The sequence below is a fragment of the Brachypodium distachyon genome, chromosome 3, assembly GCF_000005505.3.
Source record: "Brachypodium distachyon strain Bd21 chromosome 3, Brachypodium_distachyon_v3.0, whole genome shotgun sequence".
NCBI classification, from domain to species: domain Eukaryota; kingdom Viridiplantae; phylum Streptophyta; class Magnoliopsida; order Poales; family Poaceae; genus Brachypodium; species Brachypodium distachyon.
In genome coordinates, this window is record NC_016133.3 from 36,575,101 (window position 1) to 36,595,870 (window position 20,770).

Here is a 20,770-nt window from a genome sequence, read left to right on the forward strand (position 1 = left end):
CCGAGCTATCGACAGATGAAGATTACATGACAGGACCGGAAACGCGACTCGTTATTTATATCCAGAGTGGCCGTCGTCTGGTGGCTGGGTTTCCCGGATTCGACACGGAATACAAGTCCGATCCGTGAGGTTGGGCCCATGAAAGCCCAGGTGCGCACGATACGCGCTCACGGCCCACGGAGATCGTGTTCAGGCCCATTAACCGTCTCAAAAAGAAAAAAAGAACTGGTTAGATAAAAGTTTGATATTCCGCTAACAGAAAAGGATAAAAGTTTGATAATAGCACTACATCTGTACGTGTCGGTCCAGTCAGTTTTTGAGCGAAAAAAACGTTAGTTAGTTACTGGATGGGTGTCTCCCCTTCCTGGCCTTGAGAGTGCTCACGGCCGTTCATGGACACGGTGGCCCGTGGCGCGCGGGCATGGGATTGCTGCAGATCGATCCGCACCAAAATGAACAACCGAAATATCCCGACGTGTACGCGCGGACGCCAGTCCTCGGCTCGGCCTATTTATGCCCCCACCGCGCCCGCGCGACCACTCGCTCGCTACGTACCTAACAAAACTGCCCCCGGGCAGATCGATGAGCCCCACGTCGCCCCGGCGGGCTGCTCCGGCCAAGAAGGTCCACCGGGACTCCCACCTCATCCACAAGCCATCCTCCTCCTCCTCGCCGCCTTCCTCCTCCTCCACCACCAACTCCTCCGTCTCCTCCTCCTCCCCCGGCCCCGGTAACCAACAACAGCCGCGTCCCCCGCCGAGGCCCAAGCAGCATCACCCGCCTCCGCAGCAGCAGCAGCCGGTGATCATCTACACGCACTCCCCCAAGGTGATCCGCACCAGCCCGCGCGACTTCATGTCCATCGTCCAGAAGCTCACCGGCCTCGACTCCGCCTCCGCCAACGCTTCCCCGGCCGCCTCCGCCGCAACGCAGGACGACCAGCACTCCTCCTCCTCCTCCTCCTCCACCGACAGCTGCGGCGCCAACGGCTCCGGATCCGGATCCGCGGCGCCGCACTACGTGGCGGCCGATCCGCAGCAGCAGCAGCAGCTCATGATGCCGCCGCCACCGGCGCCGGCGATGGATCACGCGGCGCACCTGATCATGCCGCCGGACATCGTCCCGCCGCTGTTCGCGCCCGGGGCCGGCCTCTACGGTGGCCACTTCCCGATGGTGGACGCCGGGCCGCCGTTCTCCCCGGCCATGGTGGAGGCCATGAGGACGACGTTCCCGGATTACCAGTTAACTTGACTTGATAAACACGCATGCATACATGGCCGGATCCATATATAAAGGTCTTCGATCCATCGATCGATCACGTACGCACTTGCATGAGTTAAGAGATGAACGATCGATATCGAAGACGAGACGCATTCATGCATGCATGGAATAATTCAGCAGAGCCGCATAGTTATTTATTTAATTACTTTTTTCCCTTCATATCAACAGTTTTGATCTCATCACGCATGCTTAGCTTGTTGATTCGGTTAGACAGAGACGCGTCGATCTACGCAGGAGAGGTGAAGTTAGTGGTAGTTAGTTCATTTAAGTTTCGTCTGTGTTTCGGTAGTTCTCTGCTTTTGTCGACGGCAGTGATTGAACGGCACACGCGTCGTTGTAAATGGATAAGTTGGAGAATTCCTGAATACAGATTGCAATTGTACATGTTTTCTTTATAGGATTATAGTCTTTTTTGGATTACAAAGACGTGCGGCAGGGTTTAATTCGGAGCTCATCGAAATATCTGAACTTTTTGGTAACCGCACTACCTCACTCGAATTCTATTGACTTTGAATGGCTTTTGGCCAAATTTAATCCAACTTTTGTTTCAATCCAGTCCGAAATTTCGAGGTAAAAAGAACGTCACCCACCGTAATTCCAGAAAAATCTTGTCAAAAAATTCAGCCTTCGCAGACCGTACTCCACACCACGAGCCACAACGCACAGAATTTCGCACATGGGCATCCCATTTTCATCGTATATTATTGTGTGAATAGAGCTGCAACTTTGTGACCCTCAGGTACCCTTTGACCCTCCATAGTTCAACCAAATGAACTAAAGTTTTAAAATGACACAATTTTTTGAAAAACTAGTTTATTTGTTTGAACTAAGGAGAGTCAACGGGTACCCTGAGGGTCACCATGTTGCACCTCTGCGTGTGAATGACCATTAACAAGTTCTATTTGTTTATTATAGTACTAACAAAACTTTAGACGTGTACAGCTTATTGAAATGTTGGTGTTGTGTATGAAGTGACTTGATCTGAAGAGGAAGATGGTTAACGAAAGAGCTTAATTAATGTTCCGCCTGAGATTTTTGCTTTTTAGGCTAAGCGACAGACTGAAGATGAATGAATGGCGGGCGGATCCAGCATGTAGCCAGTAGGGGCCAATGCCCCCACTCAATTTTGATATACCATTACAAATTTTAGATTTTTACCATTGATGCCCCCTCTAATTTAAGTTATATCCTCTTAAGAATGTTTAAGTGCCCATGAATGGCCTGGCTCATCTCGACATTATACCATCATATCAACAGTACACATGGTGTGAACTGAGCCTAAGTCAGGTGGACACACCATGTTTATCCGTGCGATTGTGCGTGATTTTCATGCCTTTTGGCGGTTTACAAAGTTTCCATATCCATAGCGGTAAAGCATGTTAGAGCAGGTACCTAAGGAAATGTTTATAAAATTAAACCGGTTCATTTAAAAACCAGTGTTTGGACAAAAACTGGTTTACTATTTGTAAGCACCTACCTAGGGGGCAATTTTTTATCATCCACTTGCACGAGAAAGTTCCGAGGGTAGAATGCCAACGAATGGTTTCTGTAGTGTGTTAATTACATCGCTAAGTTTTTGCCCCATTTTGCCGTAAAAAAGTGTTTGCTCCATTTAATACAGTTGACATGAAATTTCCTTGTAAAAGATGACAGTAAACAACAAGATTAAAAAAAATCAAGCCATTCATCCCAATATACCAAACGATTTCGAGACACTTTGTTCTTGTTTTCATCTTCTCTCACACAATCTGTATCAGCGATAAGTGGGCTTGTCTATGCTATATGAGTTTGACTCAATGACGGAGATAGCTGATTAGTTGAGCAAAACCTATGCGCTTCCCCTTGAACTAGCGTTTTTGGTATGAACTCTTTATCCGAGCACCGCACCATGCTTGGTTTAACAAAAAAAAAAGATCACATGTTTTTGCTAAAGTTTAGCAAAAGATTCCAAAAGTCCACCAAATCTATGATAATTCACCCAAAAATGTTGAAAATTCATTGAATTTTTTTAAATGTCACTAAAAACTTCTGAAAATTCACCAGAAAATGAAAGATTACAAAAAGTATAGAGATGTCACCAAATAACTACAAAAATTCACCAAACAAATACCGAAAGGTACAAAAAAATATATATTATTATAACTTTCCTTTTTAGAGTCAATGTTTAGTTTTCTGAAGCTAGCATTTAATTTTGTTCAAAATTTAAATCCACATAATTCTTTTTGAATCTTTGTGAATGTTGGTGTACAGATGATAAGAAATGGTGATATTGAATTTTTTTTCAACAATGAAAGAAAATGTCCAATAAGCCCAACGTTAGTAAACAAAGAAGGGAAAATGAGCAAGGGAGCTAGCAAACAAAAAAATGTTGGATGAGAGCACATGCCGATGTGGGGAAACCAACTAGTTAGTCCGACCACGTGGGCAAAAACAGCAACCAACCATAAACTAGTTGCATCTAGTTTAATCAACATGCTTACTTAAAATTATATTGAATACGTCTGAGGAGACCAAACGGTCACCCATGGACACGGGGTGGTGGCTTAGCCTCGGTCTCCTCCCTCAATTATACAGGAGTACGTGTCAACCAGTTCCACCCGTAGCGAAGAATTAGTGAGATTTCAAACACGTTAACAAGTTCGGAATACATTATATTTGTATTTGTAGGATTACAAAAGATGAAGGTTGTGATATCTCATATGGTCGTGCCATTCCAGCGCGAGGATGATTATTTCTGGAAGAAAGTGCCAGAACGATTGTCGATATCGTATCTTCCTGGAAAGAAAAAGCAATAGTGCATAGTCTTTTCTCTGCACCATTGTTTTTGCGTCGAGAAAGAATTTGATTTGATTATCTATGACAAGTTGACAACGGAGCGAACTAGTCGACTCAGCTCTTCTTGTGGTCTTGCCTGCCACGATACGAGTGCGACGATGATTTTATCAGGGCCGTGAAAAAACCGAGATCGGAACGCAGTACTAGTACAACATCTCCCAACAAAAGCACAAAATTCGATAAACAAAAGCCAAAATCAAATCAACAGAAAATCTCAATCAGACGCCGACGAAAGGACAACCAATTTCTCAATCTCCGACCAGGTCTCCGGCGATCGGCGGAACGGCCAGCCCGGAACAGGAAGGGATTGTTGGGTGGGGGGATCTCGTCGCCCAGATCGGCCGCGCTGGGGGCGAATCACTCCCGCCACTCCCCGGCGGCGCCGCCCTTCCCCTTCTTCCGGCTCCCGCTGCCCTGGCGGAACCCTAATGCCCGCCGCCGCCGCCCCAGCCTAGATATCATGGACTTTGCCAGCCGCAACGCCGCGCCTCCCGGGGCCGAGGCCTCTGCGTCCTCCGCCGCCGAGGAGCCGGACTACCTCGCCAGGTACTTCGTCATCAAGCACTCGTGGCGGGGGAGGTACCGCCGGATCCTCTGCATCGCATCCCATGGCGTCGTCACGCTCGACCCGGCCACGCTTACCGTCACCAACTCCTACGACTTCGCCGCTGACTTCGACCGCGCGGTGCCCGATCCCAACGCCGCCGCCGAGTTCTCGCTCAGCGTCCGCACCGACGGCAAGGGCAAGTTCAAGGCCATCCGCTTTTCCTCGCCGCTCCGCGCCGGGATCCTCACCGAACTCCACCGCCTGCGCCCTGTGCATCCGGTCGTCGAGTTCCCCGTCCTCCACCTCCGCCGCCGCACCCAAGAGTGGGCGCCCTTCGTAAGTTCCTGGCCCTTATTCCATGGCGCCTTCCTGAATCTGCTCTTCTGAGCACTATTCTGCTGGGCTACTGTTCTGAATAATGCAATGTTGGATCTTTAACACCTCCATGCCCAACAATTGATGCTTCCATGGCAATTCCACCCAGTATTGAGTCTGTAGTACCAGTAATTGCATTGTTAAAACTTGATATCTAAATGCCGCAACCAGCTAATTAGCCAAAGAATTGTCGGATTAGCCAACGTGTAATTCAAAAGGGTGTGATCTTATAGGTCTGTGCTGAAAGCCAAGTAAATACAATTTACATTTTAGAGCTACCCTGACTGTTAAAATCCGTTATAATTTTCATATTGTTCACGCGATCAGTTTTTGGGCAATCCACTTAGTTTACAAAGCTATCAATTGATGGAGAATTGAAGATAAATGATTTTACAAATCTATTACTCCCTCCAATCCATATTACTTGTCGAAATATTACATGTATCTAGACGTTTTTTAGGCATAGATACATCCATATTTGAACAAATTTGAGACAATTAATATGGATCGGAGAGATAATTGAAGGGGAATATAATGTTATATAATTGTATAATAGTATTCAACAATTCATTGCCCAATTTGCTGTTATATGTCTATTTATGGACAAATTAAGAAAAACATGCCAATTTCAAATGGTGCCACAACTATGGCTAAAATGAAGTCACTCAGTTCGCAAATTGCGCCCCAACAGCTGCTAAAGCGGAGCCTTTAAGTAGCTAGTGGATAGTAGACTAGTAGAAATAAATGAATAGTGCTATCGAATGGATGAGTAGCTAGACATGCAGTTGATTGTACATCACCTGTTCGTAATTTACTCATGCTGTTCCAAAGCAATCAATTGTCTTTTAATCATCAGTTGTTTAACATCTGATACGTTGGTTACTGGCCTTGAAAATTTTTGTGTAGAAAATTAAAGTCACTTCTTTGGGAATTGAGCTCTTCGAAGTACATTCTGGCGATATGCGCTGGTGCTTGGACTTTAGAGATATGGATTCTCCTGCTATCGTGCTCTTGGGGGATGGCTATGGGAGGAGGACTGCTGAAGGTGGAGGATTTGTGCTATGCCCTCTTTATGGAAGGAAGTCGAAAGCATTTATGGCCGCATCAGGGAGTACAAACACTGTGATTATACAATATTTGGTACACCCTTCTATCTTCCTCTTTTTCATTTGTCCCGTTGCCTGTTACAAGTAGTTTTAACATCCTAATGCCAGCTATTTTTCAGACAAAAACTGCGAAGTCAATGATTGGATTATCACTCTCTGTGGACAGTTCACAATCAATGACAACTGCTGACTTTATATCAAGGAGAGGTAAAAATGTTCTGTTTCTAGTGATGCGAACTTTGCTTGTACTGCTGTTTTGTCAGCGATATTAAGTAACTTTCTGGTGACTGTTTTTGATGGTGACGAGGCTGCATATATGATAACTCATATACAACGGCAATGCATTTTCTTGTTGAATCACATTTGAAGTGCCAAGTGCTGCGTTGTTATCTGTATGCTTTTGAAGTCAGAGAACAACTTAGTTTGGGCTATATCCTTCCTTATAAAACAAACTAACTTAGTATGAAATATCACCAGGTATCAGATTGGTTGATAAAATCAACATTTTATCTCATTTATTACTTTCAGGTTTATGTACCGTGTCAAACATACATCTGTCCATGCAACAAAGAGAATAAAACCAAAACTGACGTTCTTTGTGTTGCCTGTCAGGCTGTGACTATGGTCTCATTTGATTTTCAACATGTTTTCTCTTTCCTCAGCTAATGAGGCAGTTGGAGCTGCTGAAACTCGACATGGAGAATGGTCAGTGATAAGATTACGTCCTGCTGCACATGGTACCGCTTATTTTGAGACCTCGAGTGTGGGTATTGGACCAAGGGGAGGACTTGGAGAACAGGGTGACTCTGTTTCTCGGCAGCTCGTTCTTACAAACACATCACTCGTTGAAAGACGCCCTGAGAATTATGAGGTAGCCATTGGCTTTTTCTCCTCAGTTTTGGATCATTCATACTGAAACTTTCAATATATATGCATATGCTGCAACTGGTGCCTCTTGATTATATCCATACTCTTGATTGTTTCTCCTTCATAATTAAAAAAAAGCCACAGGAGCTAGTCCCTGTTGGTCTCTTAGTAAAAGGCCTAATGGCAACTTATCTTTTACACTCTTGGTTTTTTCCCCCTGGATATTTTTGTTGTTGCTAAACTGCTTGTTCTTTTCTCCTCTAACTTTGGCATGATAGGTTTCTTATTTGTTTGCACTGAATGATATCTTTCCAGGCTACCACTGTCCGACCTCTTGCAGCAGTAAGTGCCCTTGTCCGATTTGCAGAAGAGCCACAGATGTTTGCGTTTGAATTTAACGATGGCTGCCCGATTCATGTAAGAGTATGCATTACTAGTCTCTATGCCCAATGCCAGGAATTCCTTCTAATTCTTCTCTGTTTATCACCCAGTTATATGCAAGTACGTCCCGTGATAATTTAATCGCGACAGTTCTTGATGTTATACAATCTCAGGTATCACTTCTTTGATCTTCCTCAATTTTGCACCACTTGAGTCAAACATGTAGTTGGTATATGGCTTTGTTGAGGTAGAAAATGATACAAGGTCCACTATGATAAATTTCAATGCTTCAGATTTAGTGTGCTTACTGCTTAGCAAGCAGGAAGTTCCTCACTCATACATTTAGCACATGCAAGTCATGCTTTTGAACAAAAAACAAACACATACATCCTGGTTGAAATTTAATTTTTGGTTCCAATTCACTAATGATACAAGGTCCACCCTGATAAATTTCAATGCTTCAGATTTAGTATGCTTACTGCTTAGCAAGCAGGAAGTTCCTCACTCATACATTTAGCACATGTAAGTCATGCTTTTGAATAAAAAAAACAAACACAGACATCCTGGTTGAAATTTTATTTTTGGTTCCAATTCACTATCTTCAGTTGCACCTGAAAGCAGTATGAAGAGTAAGATTTCTACATATGTACGTGCTATTTACATTACACTACTTAGAAGTTAATAGAACTCATGAAATGTAATCACCAAAGTGTTTTACTGGGAAGTAAAAGTGCATTCACCAAAACCCTCGAAGAAGTACCACCTGATTCCATTCGAATTTGTATATTAATCTCACTGCAAAAATGCAATTTTTCTCATCTCTAAGTAATTGTTGATGACCTAAGATTGTACACGAGTGAAATTGCTCTGTTGACTGCAACTGTAACGACTTGCCACATATCAAAACAATTCAACTTGTCATTTAGCTCTATGTTGTTGTATTTTTTTATTGATCTTTCTCATTTCTCACGAGTCTCTGCAGTTCTACTCTAGCATCCAGAACTATCAGTGTTAAAATGCATACTACAATTCATCATTGCTTTCTTATTAAGTGATGCACACATCTTGCATGTTTTTGTCTACTATTGTCACCTTGATATCTCTGCCTTGCATTTTCTGAATCTCCTTGTTGCTTGCAGAGGCAATGTGCAATTCCAGTGCTGCCAAGGTTGACTTTGCATGGTCACCGTATAGATCCACCTTGTGGGGTTGCCCATCTTCAGATACCTCATCATGCTACTGTTGATATGGAGGCTGCTAGCATGCACATAAAACATTTAGCTGTGGTAGCAAAAGAGGCATCTGAAAATATTCCTGGAGCAAAAATCAAGTTATGGCGTAGAATAAGGGAGTTTAATGCATGCATAGCCTATACTGGAGTACCCATAAATATTGAAGTACCTGAGCTGGTCCTAATGGCTTTAATTAGTCTTCTTCCGGTCACACCGCAAAACCTTCCTGCTGATGCTCCTCCTCTTCCACCTCCCTCACCAAAAGCAGCAGCGACAATAGTGGGGTTTGTTGCATGCTTACGAAGGCTACTTGCATCAAGAAGTGTCTCATCTTATGTGATGGCATTTCCTCTCGCTGTTGGGAGAATAATGGGTTTGCTTAGGAATGGCTCAGAGGGAGTGGCAGCTGAGGCTGCTGGGCTTGTGGCTATGCTAATTGGGGGTGGTCCTGGTGATACATCGATGTTAATGGATACAAGGGGAGAGTCCCATGCTACCTACATGCATGCGAAGTCTGTACTGTTTGCGCAATCGATCTATGTTCCAGTCCTTGTTAACAGATTGAAGCCATTATCAGTTTCACCATTACTTTCTCTGTCTGTTGTGGAAATCCTTGAAGCTATGCTTTGTGATCCCCATGGTGAAACAACCCAGCATGCTACATTTGTTGAGCTACTACGTCAAGTTGCCGGTTTGCGCCGCCGTTTGTTTGCATTATTTGCACACCCTGCTGAAAGTGTAAGGGAAACAATTTCTGTTATTATGCGTACAATTGCCGAGGAAGATGCAATAGCAGCAGAGTCCATGCGTGATGCTGCCTTGAAGGATGGTGCACTTTTGAGGCATTTGTTAAATGCCTTTTTTTTCCCTGCTGGTGAGCGGCGTGATGTTAGTCGGCAGCTTGTTGCTCTGTGGGCTGATTCTTATCAACCTGCGCTGGATTTGCTGTCACGAGTACTTCCTCCTGGACTCGTTGCTTATCTTCATACGAGATCTGATGAAGATTCTCAGAACCAGTATGATGAAGTACCGTTAAGCAGAAGGCAGAGGCGAATACTTCAGCAGAGGAGGGCTGTTGGTGGCAAGAGTACGGATACACCAGAACAAGGAATGCCTCATAATAGAGTTGATGATGAAGATTTCTTCAGGCACACCGGTATAGGTCCTTTTGGAGGAGCAGATATCCAACAAAGGCATGTCAGCCCGTACCCAACTTCCCACGCCCCTTCTCCCGCTATGAGTACTGATCCTTCTCATGCACTTCCATATGGTGCTGTACCTGAGGCTGCTCCTGAAAATCATCAACTTGGGATACCACAGCTGGATTCACATCCTTATTCGGTGGACTCCATTGCTAATGGTGACCTTGTTGGCTCCTCACATTCAGATTTCTCAGTACCTGCGCAGGTTGTGGTGGAAAACACCCCGGTGGGATCTGGCAGGCTACTGTGCAATTGGTATGGATTTTGGAGAGCATTCGGTGTAGATCATAATAGAGCAGATTTGATATGGAACGAACGCACACGACAAGAATTAAGGGAAGCATTGCAAGCTGAAGTTCATAACCTGGATGTTGAGAAAGAAAGAACTGATGACATCGTCCCTGGGAGTTCGGTCAGTGAGGATGATGGTAGCAGTGACACTTTACCACGAATTTCATGGAACTATGCTGAGTTTTTAGTTAGCTACCCTAGTTTGTCTAAAGAAGTCTGTGTGGGGCAATACTATTTGAGGTTGTTACTTGAAAGTGGAAGTAACTACCGAGCACAGGATTTTCCACTACGCGATCCTGTTGCGTTTTTTAGAGCTTTGTACCATCGTTTCTTGTGTGATGCGGATATTGGTCTCACTGTGGATGGTGCAGTTCCTGATGAACTGGGTTCATCTGATGATTGGTGTGACATGGGAAGATTGGATGGCTTTGGTGGTGGTGGAGGTTCCTCTGTAAGAGAACTTTGTTCAAGGGCAATGGCTATAGTTTATGAACAACATCACAAAATTATTGGTTCTTTTGATGGCACGGCACATATTACGGTTCTATTAGACAGAACAGATGACAGGGCACTAAGGCACCGGTTGCTACTTCTGTTAAAGGTTAGTCGCGCTATACTATTACTTTGTCTTGTAATTTTCAGTTTTTCTATTTTACCATCCTGTAAGATGATATAATGTATGCTACTCCCTCTGTTCCATAATTCTTGTCTCAAAATTGTCCAAAAATGAATGTATCTATTCCTAAAAAGCGTCTAGATACATGTAATATTTCGACAAGAATTATGAAACGGAGGGAGTAGATGTGAACCATCAATGAGATTTATTCACGTGGAGTTGACTGGTCATTATACATCAGTACCATCCATAAATCCCTTTAGATACCTGTGAAATATTGGCTTAATTTTGGACAGTATTATCAAAACCGATTATTAATATGTTTGTGCTGATGTGACACATGTTTGCATGCTGATAAATTCCCCTTCAATGTTTCCCCTGTTTTTATAGGCCTTCATGAATGACCTTTCAAATGTTGAAGCATGTGTTCTTGTTGGAGGCTGTGTTTTAGCTGTCGATTTGCTAACTGTTGCTCACGAAGCATCAGAACGGACAGCTATTCCTTTGCAGTCTAATCTCATTGCGGCAAGCGCATTTATGGAGCCTTCTAAAGAGTGGATGTATGTTGATAAAGATGGTGCAAAAGTTGGCCCACTTGAAAAGGATGCTATCAGAAGGCTGTGGTCAAAGAAGTCAATTGATTGGACAACAAAGTGTTGGGCTTCTAGTATGTCTGACTGGAAAAGATTACGTGACATCCGGGAGGTGCGTTGGGCACTTTCTGTTAGAACACCCGTTCTGACACCTACTCAGGTATTATGCAGCTTAGTGATCATGCACATGCACACATGTTAATTTTTTTTAGCATCTTTAACTCATGTAAAATGTGTTTCTGTTGCAGATTGGGGATGCCGCATTGTCTATATTGCATAGTATGGCATCTGCACATTCTGATCTTGATGATGCCGGCGAGATAGTGACCCCAACTCCTAGGGTGAAACGTATACTGTCAAGTCCAAGATGCCTTCCTCATGTTGCTCAGGTGTTCTCTAGTTTCAAGTTTGTTTACCTTTTCTATCACCAGCAGAGACCTGCGCTGTTTGTTATCCTAGTTATATTATTGATAGTACAGCTGCATGATATGAGCTTTTATTCTGTTTAAATATCACTAACATATCCATTAGTCCACAACTAATATACTACTCCCTCCGCTCCTAAATATAAGATGTTCTAGCTTTGTACCAAGTCAAACTTCTTAAAATTTGACCATTATAGAAAAATTTACCAACATCTATAATCTAACTTAGTTTTATTAAATTTTTCATGATATATTTCTCCATACTAATTTGATATTGTAGATATTAGTATAGTTTTTAGAAACTTGGTCAAACTTGAAGAAGTTTGACTTAGGGCAAAGCTAGATCATCTTATATTTAGGAACAGAGGCAGTAGGATACAATAGTAGGAACATGGCTGGTAAACATAATGCAACCAATGAAGTATGCGGATGAAGTGGCATTCCCTGAGCTGTAAATCCCTAGCAAACCTGTTCTTACAATTAAACTCATGCTTTATATCGTGATAAATTGATTTAAATCTTCATTTTTTCTGTTATTTCCTTTTGCCTTTCGGATAATTTTATTGATCAAAAGCTAACCACTGTATAGGCCATGCTTACTGGGGAACCAAGCATTGTTGAAGCATCCGCCTCTTTGCTTAAGGCTATTGTCACGAGAAACCCCAAAGCTATGATTCGACTATACAATACTGGCGCTTTTTACTTTGCCTTAGCATACCCTGGTTCAAATCTCCTATCAATTGCACAACTATTTGCAGCCACTCATACCCATCAAGCCTTTCATGGCGGTGAAGAGGCAGCAGTATCTTCATCATTGCCATTGGCAAAGCGTAGTGTGCTAGGTGGACTACTCCCAGAATCATTGTTGTATGTCTTAGAACGCACTGGTCCTTCCGCTTTTGCTGCTGCAATGGTCTCTGATTCTGACACACCAGAAATTATATGGACCCACAAGATGAGGGCAGAACATCTTATTCGTCAGGTATTTTATCTGTACCCTTCGTTGCAATATTTCAAAAATATTTTCTTGAAATTTCTGGTTTTCAATTTTTTTTGTTCTTATTTTGTAATTCTGCTGTGCATCCTATTTGTTTTCCAGGTTCTGCAGCATCTTGGTGACTTTCCTCAGAAACTAGCCCAACATTGCCATTCATTGTATGATTATGCTCCTATGCCACCTGTGACATACCCGAATTTGAAAGATGAGATGTGGTGCCATCGTTACTACCTTCGGAACCTATGTGATGAGATCAGGTTTCCTAACTGGCCTATTGTCGAACATGTAGAGTTTCTACAGTCATTATTGGCAATGTGGCGGGAAGAGTTAACTCGCCGCCCAATGGATTTGTCCGAAGAAGAAGCCTGCAAGATACTGGAGATTACTCTTGATGATCTTGTGCTTGTTAAGAATGGCAGTAGCAAGCAGTCATCTGAGCTAAGTTTGGCCAATTTGGCAAACAGTATTGAAAACATTGATGAAGAGAAGCTCAAGCGCCAATACCGGAAGCTGGCAATAAAATACCATCCAGACAAGAACCCTGAGGGAAGAGAAAAGTTTGTTTCTGTGCAAAAGGCTTACGAGCGATTGCAGGTACTCCCATGAAGTTCGTACAGCTGTTGTTATCATGCCACCTTTTGCATGCTTGATTCAGTATAATTTAATTATGTTGGAGTCACCATTAAAACAAAGAGAAATTGCTTAGGCATGTTGACGTAGGCACAAAATAGCTACATAACCCCCTTGGGCCTCTCTGCACCTGGATTTGGTTCTTTTCTTTGTGGTAACTGGACACACATCTGTTATAGAATATGTACTTTACAAATAATTTTGCCCCTTATAATAAGTTTGAGTAGGTAAAGTGGAACATGTGTGGAGTACTGTTTTTGTTATCTCCAGTGTTGTTTTTGACTATTTTTGCATGTATTGACTATGCATGCAGGCAAGTATGCAAGGATTGCAAGGACCACAAGTCTGGAGGCTGATACTCTTACTTAAGGCACAGTGCATTTTGTACAAGAGATACGGGCATGTCTTGGAACCATTCAAATATGCTGGCTATCCAATGTTGCTAAATGCAGTTACTGTAGACAAGGATGATAGCAATTTTCTTTCATCTGATAGGGCCCCTCTTCTGATAGCCGCTTCAGAGCTAATTTGGCTGACGTAAGCTAAGACAAATTTACTAGCTATGTTTATGCCTTTTTTGTTGTTAAAAACTGTTTAATTCATTGAGTCTCCATGCTCTGTCAGATGTGCATCATCTTCATTAAATGGAGAAGAGCTTATACGAGACAGTGGTATCCCATTGTTGGCTACACTTCTTTCACGTTGCATGTGCATTGTTCAGCCCAAAACTCCGGCGCATGAACCAGCAGCAAGAATAGTCACCAACATAATGCACACATTCTCAGTACTCAGCCAGTTTGAGTCAGGAAGAGTTGAGATTCTTAAGTTTGGTGGCCTTGTTGAGGACATTGTGCACTGTACAGAACTTGAATTTGTTTCCTCAGCTGTGGATGCTGCTTTGCAGACAGCTGCTAACGTTTCAGTTTCATCTGAATTGCAAAATGCACTGCTAGCGGCTGGCTTTTTATGGTACTGCCCTCCCATCCTCTTTCATTTTCTACATTAACATTGAATTAATACTGAAAAATCTTCTATTTAATTGCTGGCTAAATTGAAATAAGATATGCATTAGGAGAATGAAAAGCATACCAAAATGCGAAGTTATGTCAGTGATATATATTTAATTCAAATGTATTTTTAGGTATGTGTTGCCTTTGCTGCTTCAATATGACTCAACAGCAGAAGAGAATGAGCCAAACGAAGCACATGGCGTTGGGGCAAGGGTGCAGATTGCTAAAAATCTACATGCAGTACATGCATCTCAGGCTTTGTCAAGGCTTTGTGGTCTTGGTGGTGACGGAATATCAAGCCCATCTAACCATGCTGCTTTTGACACACTAAGAGCACTTCTTACTCCCAGGCTTGCTGATATGCTGAGAAATCATCCACCCAAAGAGCTATTATCAAATCTAAATTCAAACTTGGAGTCACCAGAGGTAATTGGTTCGTTTTTCAGTTGTAGAGCATTGCCATAAATCTGTCACCGAAAGCATATATATATACATGTAGCTTGTATTTACTCCTTACCATAACCATTGACCTGTAATTTTTAAGACAAGTGACTAATTTTACTCCGCGGTAACAGAAATGTATCCCACTTGATTATTACCGCACATATACATGCATGCACATACACTGAAGGCACATATACATACGGGCACATAAACTGAAGGCTCAATTTAGGGAATTCTATAAGAGTGGATTTATGTTTTGTTTTCCAGCTTCAAAGATGTAGTAAGGACAGTTTCATAGTCACACTCAATTCCTAATCCTTATTTAAAACTCCCTCTTCCTTAAATTAAGGCACATATTGTTTCCTTTGACCGAGGGTTTGACTAAGGATTACTCTATCAACGTATGACTTAGTGATATAAATCATAATCACAAACAAGTACTTTTGAATACGAATCCAATGATATAACAATTTTATTTCACAAAATATATATATTAATAGACTATGTCTCGGTCAAAGAAAACAATATACGACCTAATTTAAGGAACGGAGGGAGTATGAAGTAGGTATAGAAGGTGACGTTCTCTTATTTATATTAACAAAAAAATCTCTGTGAGTAGCAATTCTATTGTTTGCTTCACCAATATGCACCATGCTAATTCATATGAAGCAGTTATAATCTTTTATCCACGGGTCACTTCTTCATTTTGATTTATTTTCTTCACTAATATTAGATAAATTATATTGTTGCATTGTACTGAGCAATTGTAAGCTGTTTTTCCTGTAACACTATTTCAACGATTGTTTCACAACAATCTGCTACTATTTGGTTGTGCATGAGAGATGATTTTTAGCTTAAGAAAACGTACCTTCTTGTTGTAGATCATATGGAATTCTTCAACCAGAGGAGAGCTCCTTAAATTTGTCGACCAGCAGCGAACTAGTCAAGGTCCTGATGGTTCATACGATTTGGCAGAGTCACAGTCTTTCACCTATCAAGCTTTGTCAAAAGAATTGAATGTTGGTGATGTCTACCTGAGAGTTTACAATAATCAGCCAGATTATGAAATAAGTGACCAGGAAGGCTTTTGCATCGCTCTGCTTAAATTTATAGCAGGGTTGGTACAAAAGTGGAATTCTGTAAATTTGGAGGAAAATAATAGGCATGAAGATGATTCAGTTAATGGCACATCTACTGAAAATGGTGAAGTCAGTGATTCAACTAATGAAGGAAAAGAGGATAATTTATTTGAAAAAGATGGTAAAGGAGAAACCGTTGGGGACACCGAAGTGATAATGAACCTCCGAAGTGGGTTAACTTCACTTCAGGTACTTTCTAAAAAGAGAACTTTTTTTTGTGTGTAGGAGGCACGTTTCCTGAATTGAGTTTCTTTCTTTTTTTGCTGCAGAATCTTCTGACAAGTAATCCAGGCTTGGCTGCTGTTTTTGCTTCCAAGGAACGGTTGACACCTCTTTTTGAGTGCCTTGCGCTGCCTGTTCCCCCCGAAAGCAACATCCCACAAATTTGTCTAAGTGTTCTTTCTCTTTTGACAAAGCATGCTCCTTGTTTGGAGGCCATGGTTGCAGAAAGGACAAGTCTCATTTTGCTATTCCAGATACTACACAGAAATCCTTCTTGCAGGGATGGAGCACTCGCTGTCCTCTATTCTTTAGCCAGCACACCAGAGTTGGCTTGGGCTGCTGCCAAGCATGGTGGTGTAGTGTACATTCTCGAACTTATGTTACCGCTCCAAGGTGATGATCGCTACTTTAGTATGTTATTGCTATATTTAGATACTCATATGACACTGTGAGCTGATGCTGCCATTATTTAAAAGCTTTCACCCAAGTTACATGTTCCTAACTTTCTTCATGCTCACAGTATTTTTCTGGTACCAACTGTTATTTTTATGCCCAGCAGTTTCATTAATTGTATTTCTAAAAATGTGGCTGAAACTTCTCACCATTATGTTAAACACACCAACCACCAGGAAGTCCCCGATTTGTTTATTAAAATTTGCTCCATTTGAAGTGCTAGCCACTTCCAATTATTTATTCATGTTTAACTTATTACCATTAGTGTAGAAGAGATCTAATTATGTACAACATGTTACTCCTTTTTTCATATCATGCAGAGGAAATCCCTATGCAGCAAAGAGCTGCAGCTGCATCGTTATTGGGCAAACTCGCTGGCCAGCCAATGCATGGTCCCAGGGTGGCCATCACACTTGCAAGATTCTTGCCTGATGGTCTGGTTTCCGCAATCAGAGATGGACCTGGTGAAGCTGTTGTTTCATCTCTTGAGCATACAACAGAAACACCAGAACTCGTATGGACTCCTGCGATGGCAGCTTCTCTTTCTGCCCAACTGTCAACCATGGGCGCAGACCTCTACCAAGAGCAGATGAAAGGACGTCTTGTTGATTGGGATGTGCCTGAACAGGCATCTGGTCAACATGTAATGAAGGATGAACCACAGGTAATGTTTGTTCTAGAATTATCCTGCTTTATCTGCATTTGATAACATTGGCTTATGTGTTATCACGCTGTGCAAATTTCAGGTTGGAGGAATTTATGTGAGACTCTTCCTAAAGGATCCCAAGTTTCCACTGAGAAACCCTAAAAGATTCCTGGAAGGGCTCTTAGATCAGTATGTCTCCTCAGTTGCTGCTACACACTATGAAGCAAATGCTGTTGATCCAGAGCTTCCTTTGCTGCTTTCTGCTGCACTGGTTTCCTTGTTGCGTGTTCATCCAGCACTTGCAGACCATGTTGGCTACCTAGGTTATGTCCCGAAGCTGGTTGCAGCTATGGCCTATGAGGGAAGAAGGGACACTATGGCATCTGGGCAGGCCACAAGTAGATCGCAAGCAAATCCTATTGAGCATGACAACTCTGATGGTCTCCCTGAGACCAGTGTGCAGACTCCACAAGAGCGGGTTCGCCTTAGTTGTTTGCGAGTGCTACATCAGCTGGCGTCTAGCACGACTTGTGCCGAAGCTATGGCAGCAACGAGCGCAGGAACTCCTCAGGTATTGAATTATAATCAACTTGCTTTTTATGACTCTTCGTTGGAAAATTGCACATTGAACTTTTTCTTAGCATCTTTTTAATGATTCAGCAGAATGACCACTTCTGTGATTTCACTCCCTCTGTATCTTTTTTGTTCTGACGCTACTAAGTTCACTACAAACCTTGTCATTTAAAATTATATCCGCTCCACTACAGTGCAAATCTGGTACTCCCTCCGATCCATATTACTTGTCTCAAATTTGCCCAAATATGGATGTATCTATGTTTAAAAACCGTCTAGATACATGTAATATTTGGACAACTAATATGGATCGGAGGGAGTAGTTCTGTTGGCCGTGTCCCGGTTTTTTCATTAGTTATGGTCTTCTGACTTCCAACAATCACTATCTATGAATTCACTTTAAAGCACTTTAGTCTTGTAGAATTAAAGTCTGTTCCTCCGTAAAATTTCTTGGGAAAGAAACCAACAGAGGAAGTCCAATAATTTACAGATAGGCACATCATTTCATGAATGGCATCCAAGGGCCCATCATAATCTTTTATTTTCTTGAACTGTCTTGTAGGTTGTTGCACTGCTTATGAAAGCAATTGGATGGCAAGGTGGAAGTATATTAGCATTAGAGACGCTAAAGCGTGTAGTTGGCGCTGGTAATCGAGCTAGAGACGCGCTTGTTGCACAGGGGTTAAAGTAAGCTGCTCCAACTTTCTACACAGCTTGTTTTGTCTCTAAATATAAAAGATCCCATTTATCGAAGAACTCATTTGATTTTGCAACTTTGAGGTGGTGTTGAGCAATAACTACTCTAGTATTGTTATGTATGAGGGCCATCACATATATATGCATTGTTTAAAGGATGGATCTACATAAATGTGCTATGGCTTATACTAGAGGATGGACCTTAGTAATCTATGAAATGTTTGCATGTAGCGGGTTCCATTCTGTTGCTTGGTAAATAACATTATTCGATTCTAATTTGCAATTTAGGTATTCTGTACATCTCAGCATCTGTCTTTTCTTTATTCTTCTGACTTTACAGAAGTACTACATGCTAATGTTCTACTTTATTTCGGCTGATTAATCATGGAAAAACTAATACCTTTCGACTAGATCAAACCACCAGTATTTACAATATATTGAACCTTTTCTTTAATAAGAAAGAAATCCTAAGAAGGACCTGCTACCAGCAGCCTATTTGCTTCATCTTGTTAGTTACTGGGTACTGCAGTGGCAAAAATGCTGCTTTTCTCTGAAAGGGGTTTTGCTTGAAGTCATATTCAACAGTTGCAAAAACTAACATGTGTTGTGTATGTCACTTCGAAACAAAATAGGGTTGGTCTTGTTGATGTGCTCCTTGGCATCCTTGATTGGCGAGCTGGTGGAAGACAGGGACTCTGTAACCAAATGAAGTGGAATGAATCTGAGGCTTCAATTGGGCGTGTGTTAGCAGTGGAGGTAAGCATCATCTTCTGGGAGCATTTGAGCTAAATCTGCTATTGCACTGAGCAGTTTGATGCAATCAAAGCAGAATCAGTGATCACATAATCTCTAGGCAGCTGATGGTCACAATAGAGTTATGATTGATGATGTATAAAGCCTGACATGGGAAGATCTGTATATTTGGCACCTTAAACTTCCCTGAAATACTCGAACCTGAAAATTCATAAAGTGTTTGCACAAAAGGATTGGCCGAGTTACATTTCCTGCTGTTCTCTTTATAAAATAGAAAAAAATAATGCAATTCCAGAGCATTAGTCTCATTGGTAGTTAGATCTTAGAACACAATAAATACTCGTGGGAGATTTAGGTTCAGAACAACCTGAAAGCTAACAATAATTTGTTTCCTTGAGTTAAATTAGGCTAATTCTAAAATAGGGCACCATTGTTTGGACCCTATTCAATTCTTGGCATCGATATATTTTATGTTTGGCTCTTCAATTTTATACACGCTTGAGTAGCCCCTATCTCTTATATACTCTCTCCGTTCCATAATTCTTGTCGGAATATTACATGTATCTAGACGCTTTTTAGGAATAGATACATCCATTTTTGGACAAATTTGAGACAAGAATTATGGAACGGAGGGAGTATTTTGTTGATCTATTTGATGCACTCACTTTTTGTTTGATCTAACAGGTACTTCATGCTTTTGCAACGGAAGGTGCACACTGCACTAAAGTTCGAGAAATCCTGAATTCTTCTGATGTGAGTCCACAGAACTCCACCGTCCATATTAGGCTCATGAAATTGCAGAAGTAGATCAGTGATAGGTTACTCAATTGACCTAAAACAAGAATTTCCAGCGAGCTAAATGAGGTTTGTTTTCTATCTGCGTAGGTGTGGAGCGCTTACAAGGACCAGAAGCATGATCTGTTCCTTCCATCCAACGCGCAAACTTCCGCTGCTGGTGTCGCGGGGCTCATTGAGAGCTCGTCTTCAAGGCTCACCTACGCCCTCACCGCGGCGCCGTCGCCTCAACCAGCCCTGGTCCGTCTACCCTCCTCGTCTCCTCCATCGTGAGGTCCTGCAAATCCTGCCAGCGGGCGGCATTCTTATCATCAGCTTTCATAGCGGGCAAGTCTGGGAACACTAGTCTTTTGAGTTGGTAGCAGGTTGAGTATTGCTTTGTGATGATTCCTCGCTGCTGCAGCCGGCAATACCAGGGGCTGGCTGGCTTGCAAGTACATAGCATGTACAGTTTTTCCATTACACACAGGTGAAAGGTTGGGTTTCGTGCATTTCTTGTACATGTAAAGCATATATACTCTTTTTTGTATCGTACATCTGTCCATAGAAAATATCCAAGATGCAAATGGTTGTATCGCTTCGTTGTGGATTGGGTGTTGGCACACATGCCATGATGTACCCCGGCCTCATTTTCTAATTTTTCACTGATACCGTGGTGACA

General features: G+C 42.2%; 2 protein-coding genes across 3 annotated transcripts; both read left to right on the forward strand.

Annotated features, from left to right (window-relative positions):
* The first annotated feature begins 566 nt into the window (after nt 1-566).
* LOC104584196 (VQ motif-containing protein 8, chloroplastic) lies at nt 567-1,663 on the forward strand. The gene has a single exon (XM_024462149.1). The coding sequence runs from the start codon at nt 583-585 to the stop codon at nt 1,249-1,251; it is 669 nt and encodes a 222-aa protein (XP_024317917.1). The 5' UTR covers nt 567-582; the 3' UTR covers nt 1,252-1,663.
* A 2,913-nt stretch (nt 1,664-4,576) lies between these two features.
* Nucleotides 4,577-20,770, forward strand: LOC100825835 (dnaJ homolog subfamily C GRV2). Of its 2 annotated transcripts, XM_010236752.3 has the most exons (22): nt 4,577-4,999; nt 5,945-6,178; nt 6,264-6,351; nt 6,807-7,015; nt 7,327-7,428; nt 7,503-7,565; nt 8,532-10,718; nt 11,124-11,486; nt 11,575-11,715; nt 12,341-12,733; nt 12,851-13,342; nt 13,692-13,915; nt 14,003-14,347; nt 14,520-14,814; nt 15,714-16,160; nt 16,241-16,586; nt 16,967-17,310; nt 17,393-17,863; nt 18,428-18,552; nt 19,194-19,317; nt 19,999-20,067; nt 20,200-20,770. In XM_010236752.3, the coding sequence occupies exons 1-22, from the start codon at nt 4,577-4,579 to the stop codon at nt 20,380-20,382; spliced, it is 7,668 nt and encodes a 2,555-aa protein (XP_010235054.1). In that variant the 3' UTR covers nt 20,383-20,770. The 2 variants fall into 2 exon arrangements, with proteins under 2 accessions (XP_010235054.1, XP_024318415.1); XM_024462647.1 differs by lacking the exon at nt 4,577-4,999 and having other exon boundaries at nt 5,963-6,178; nt 6,253-6,351; nt 20,200-20,767.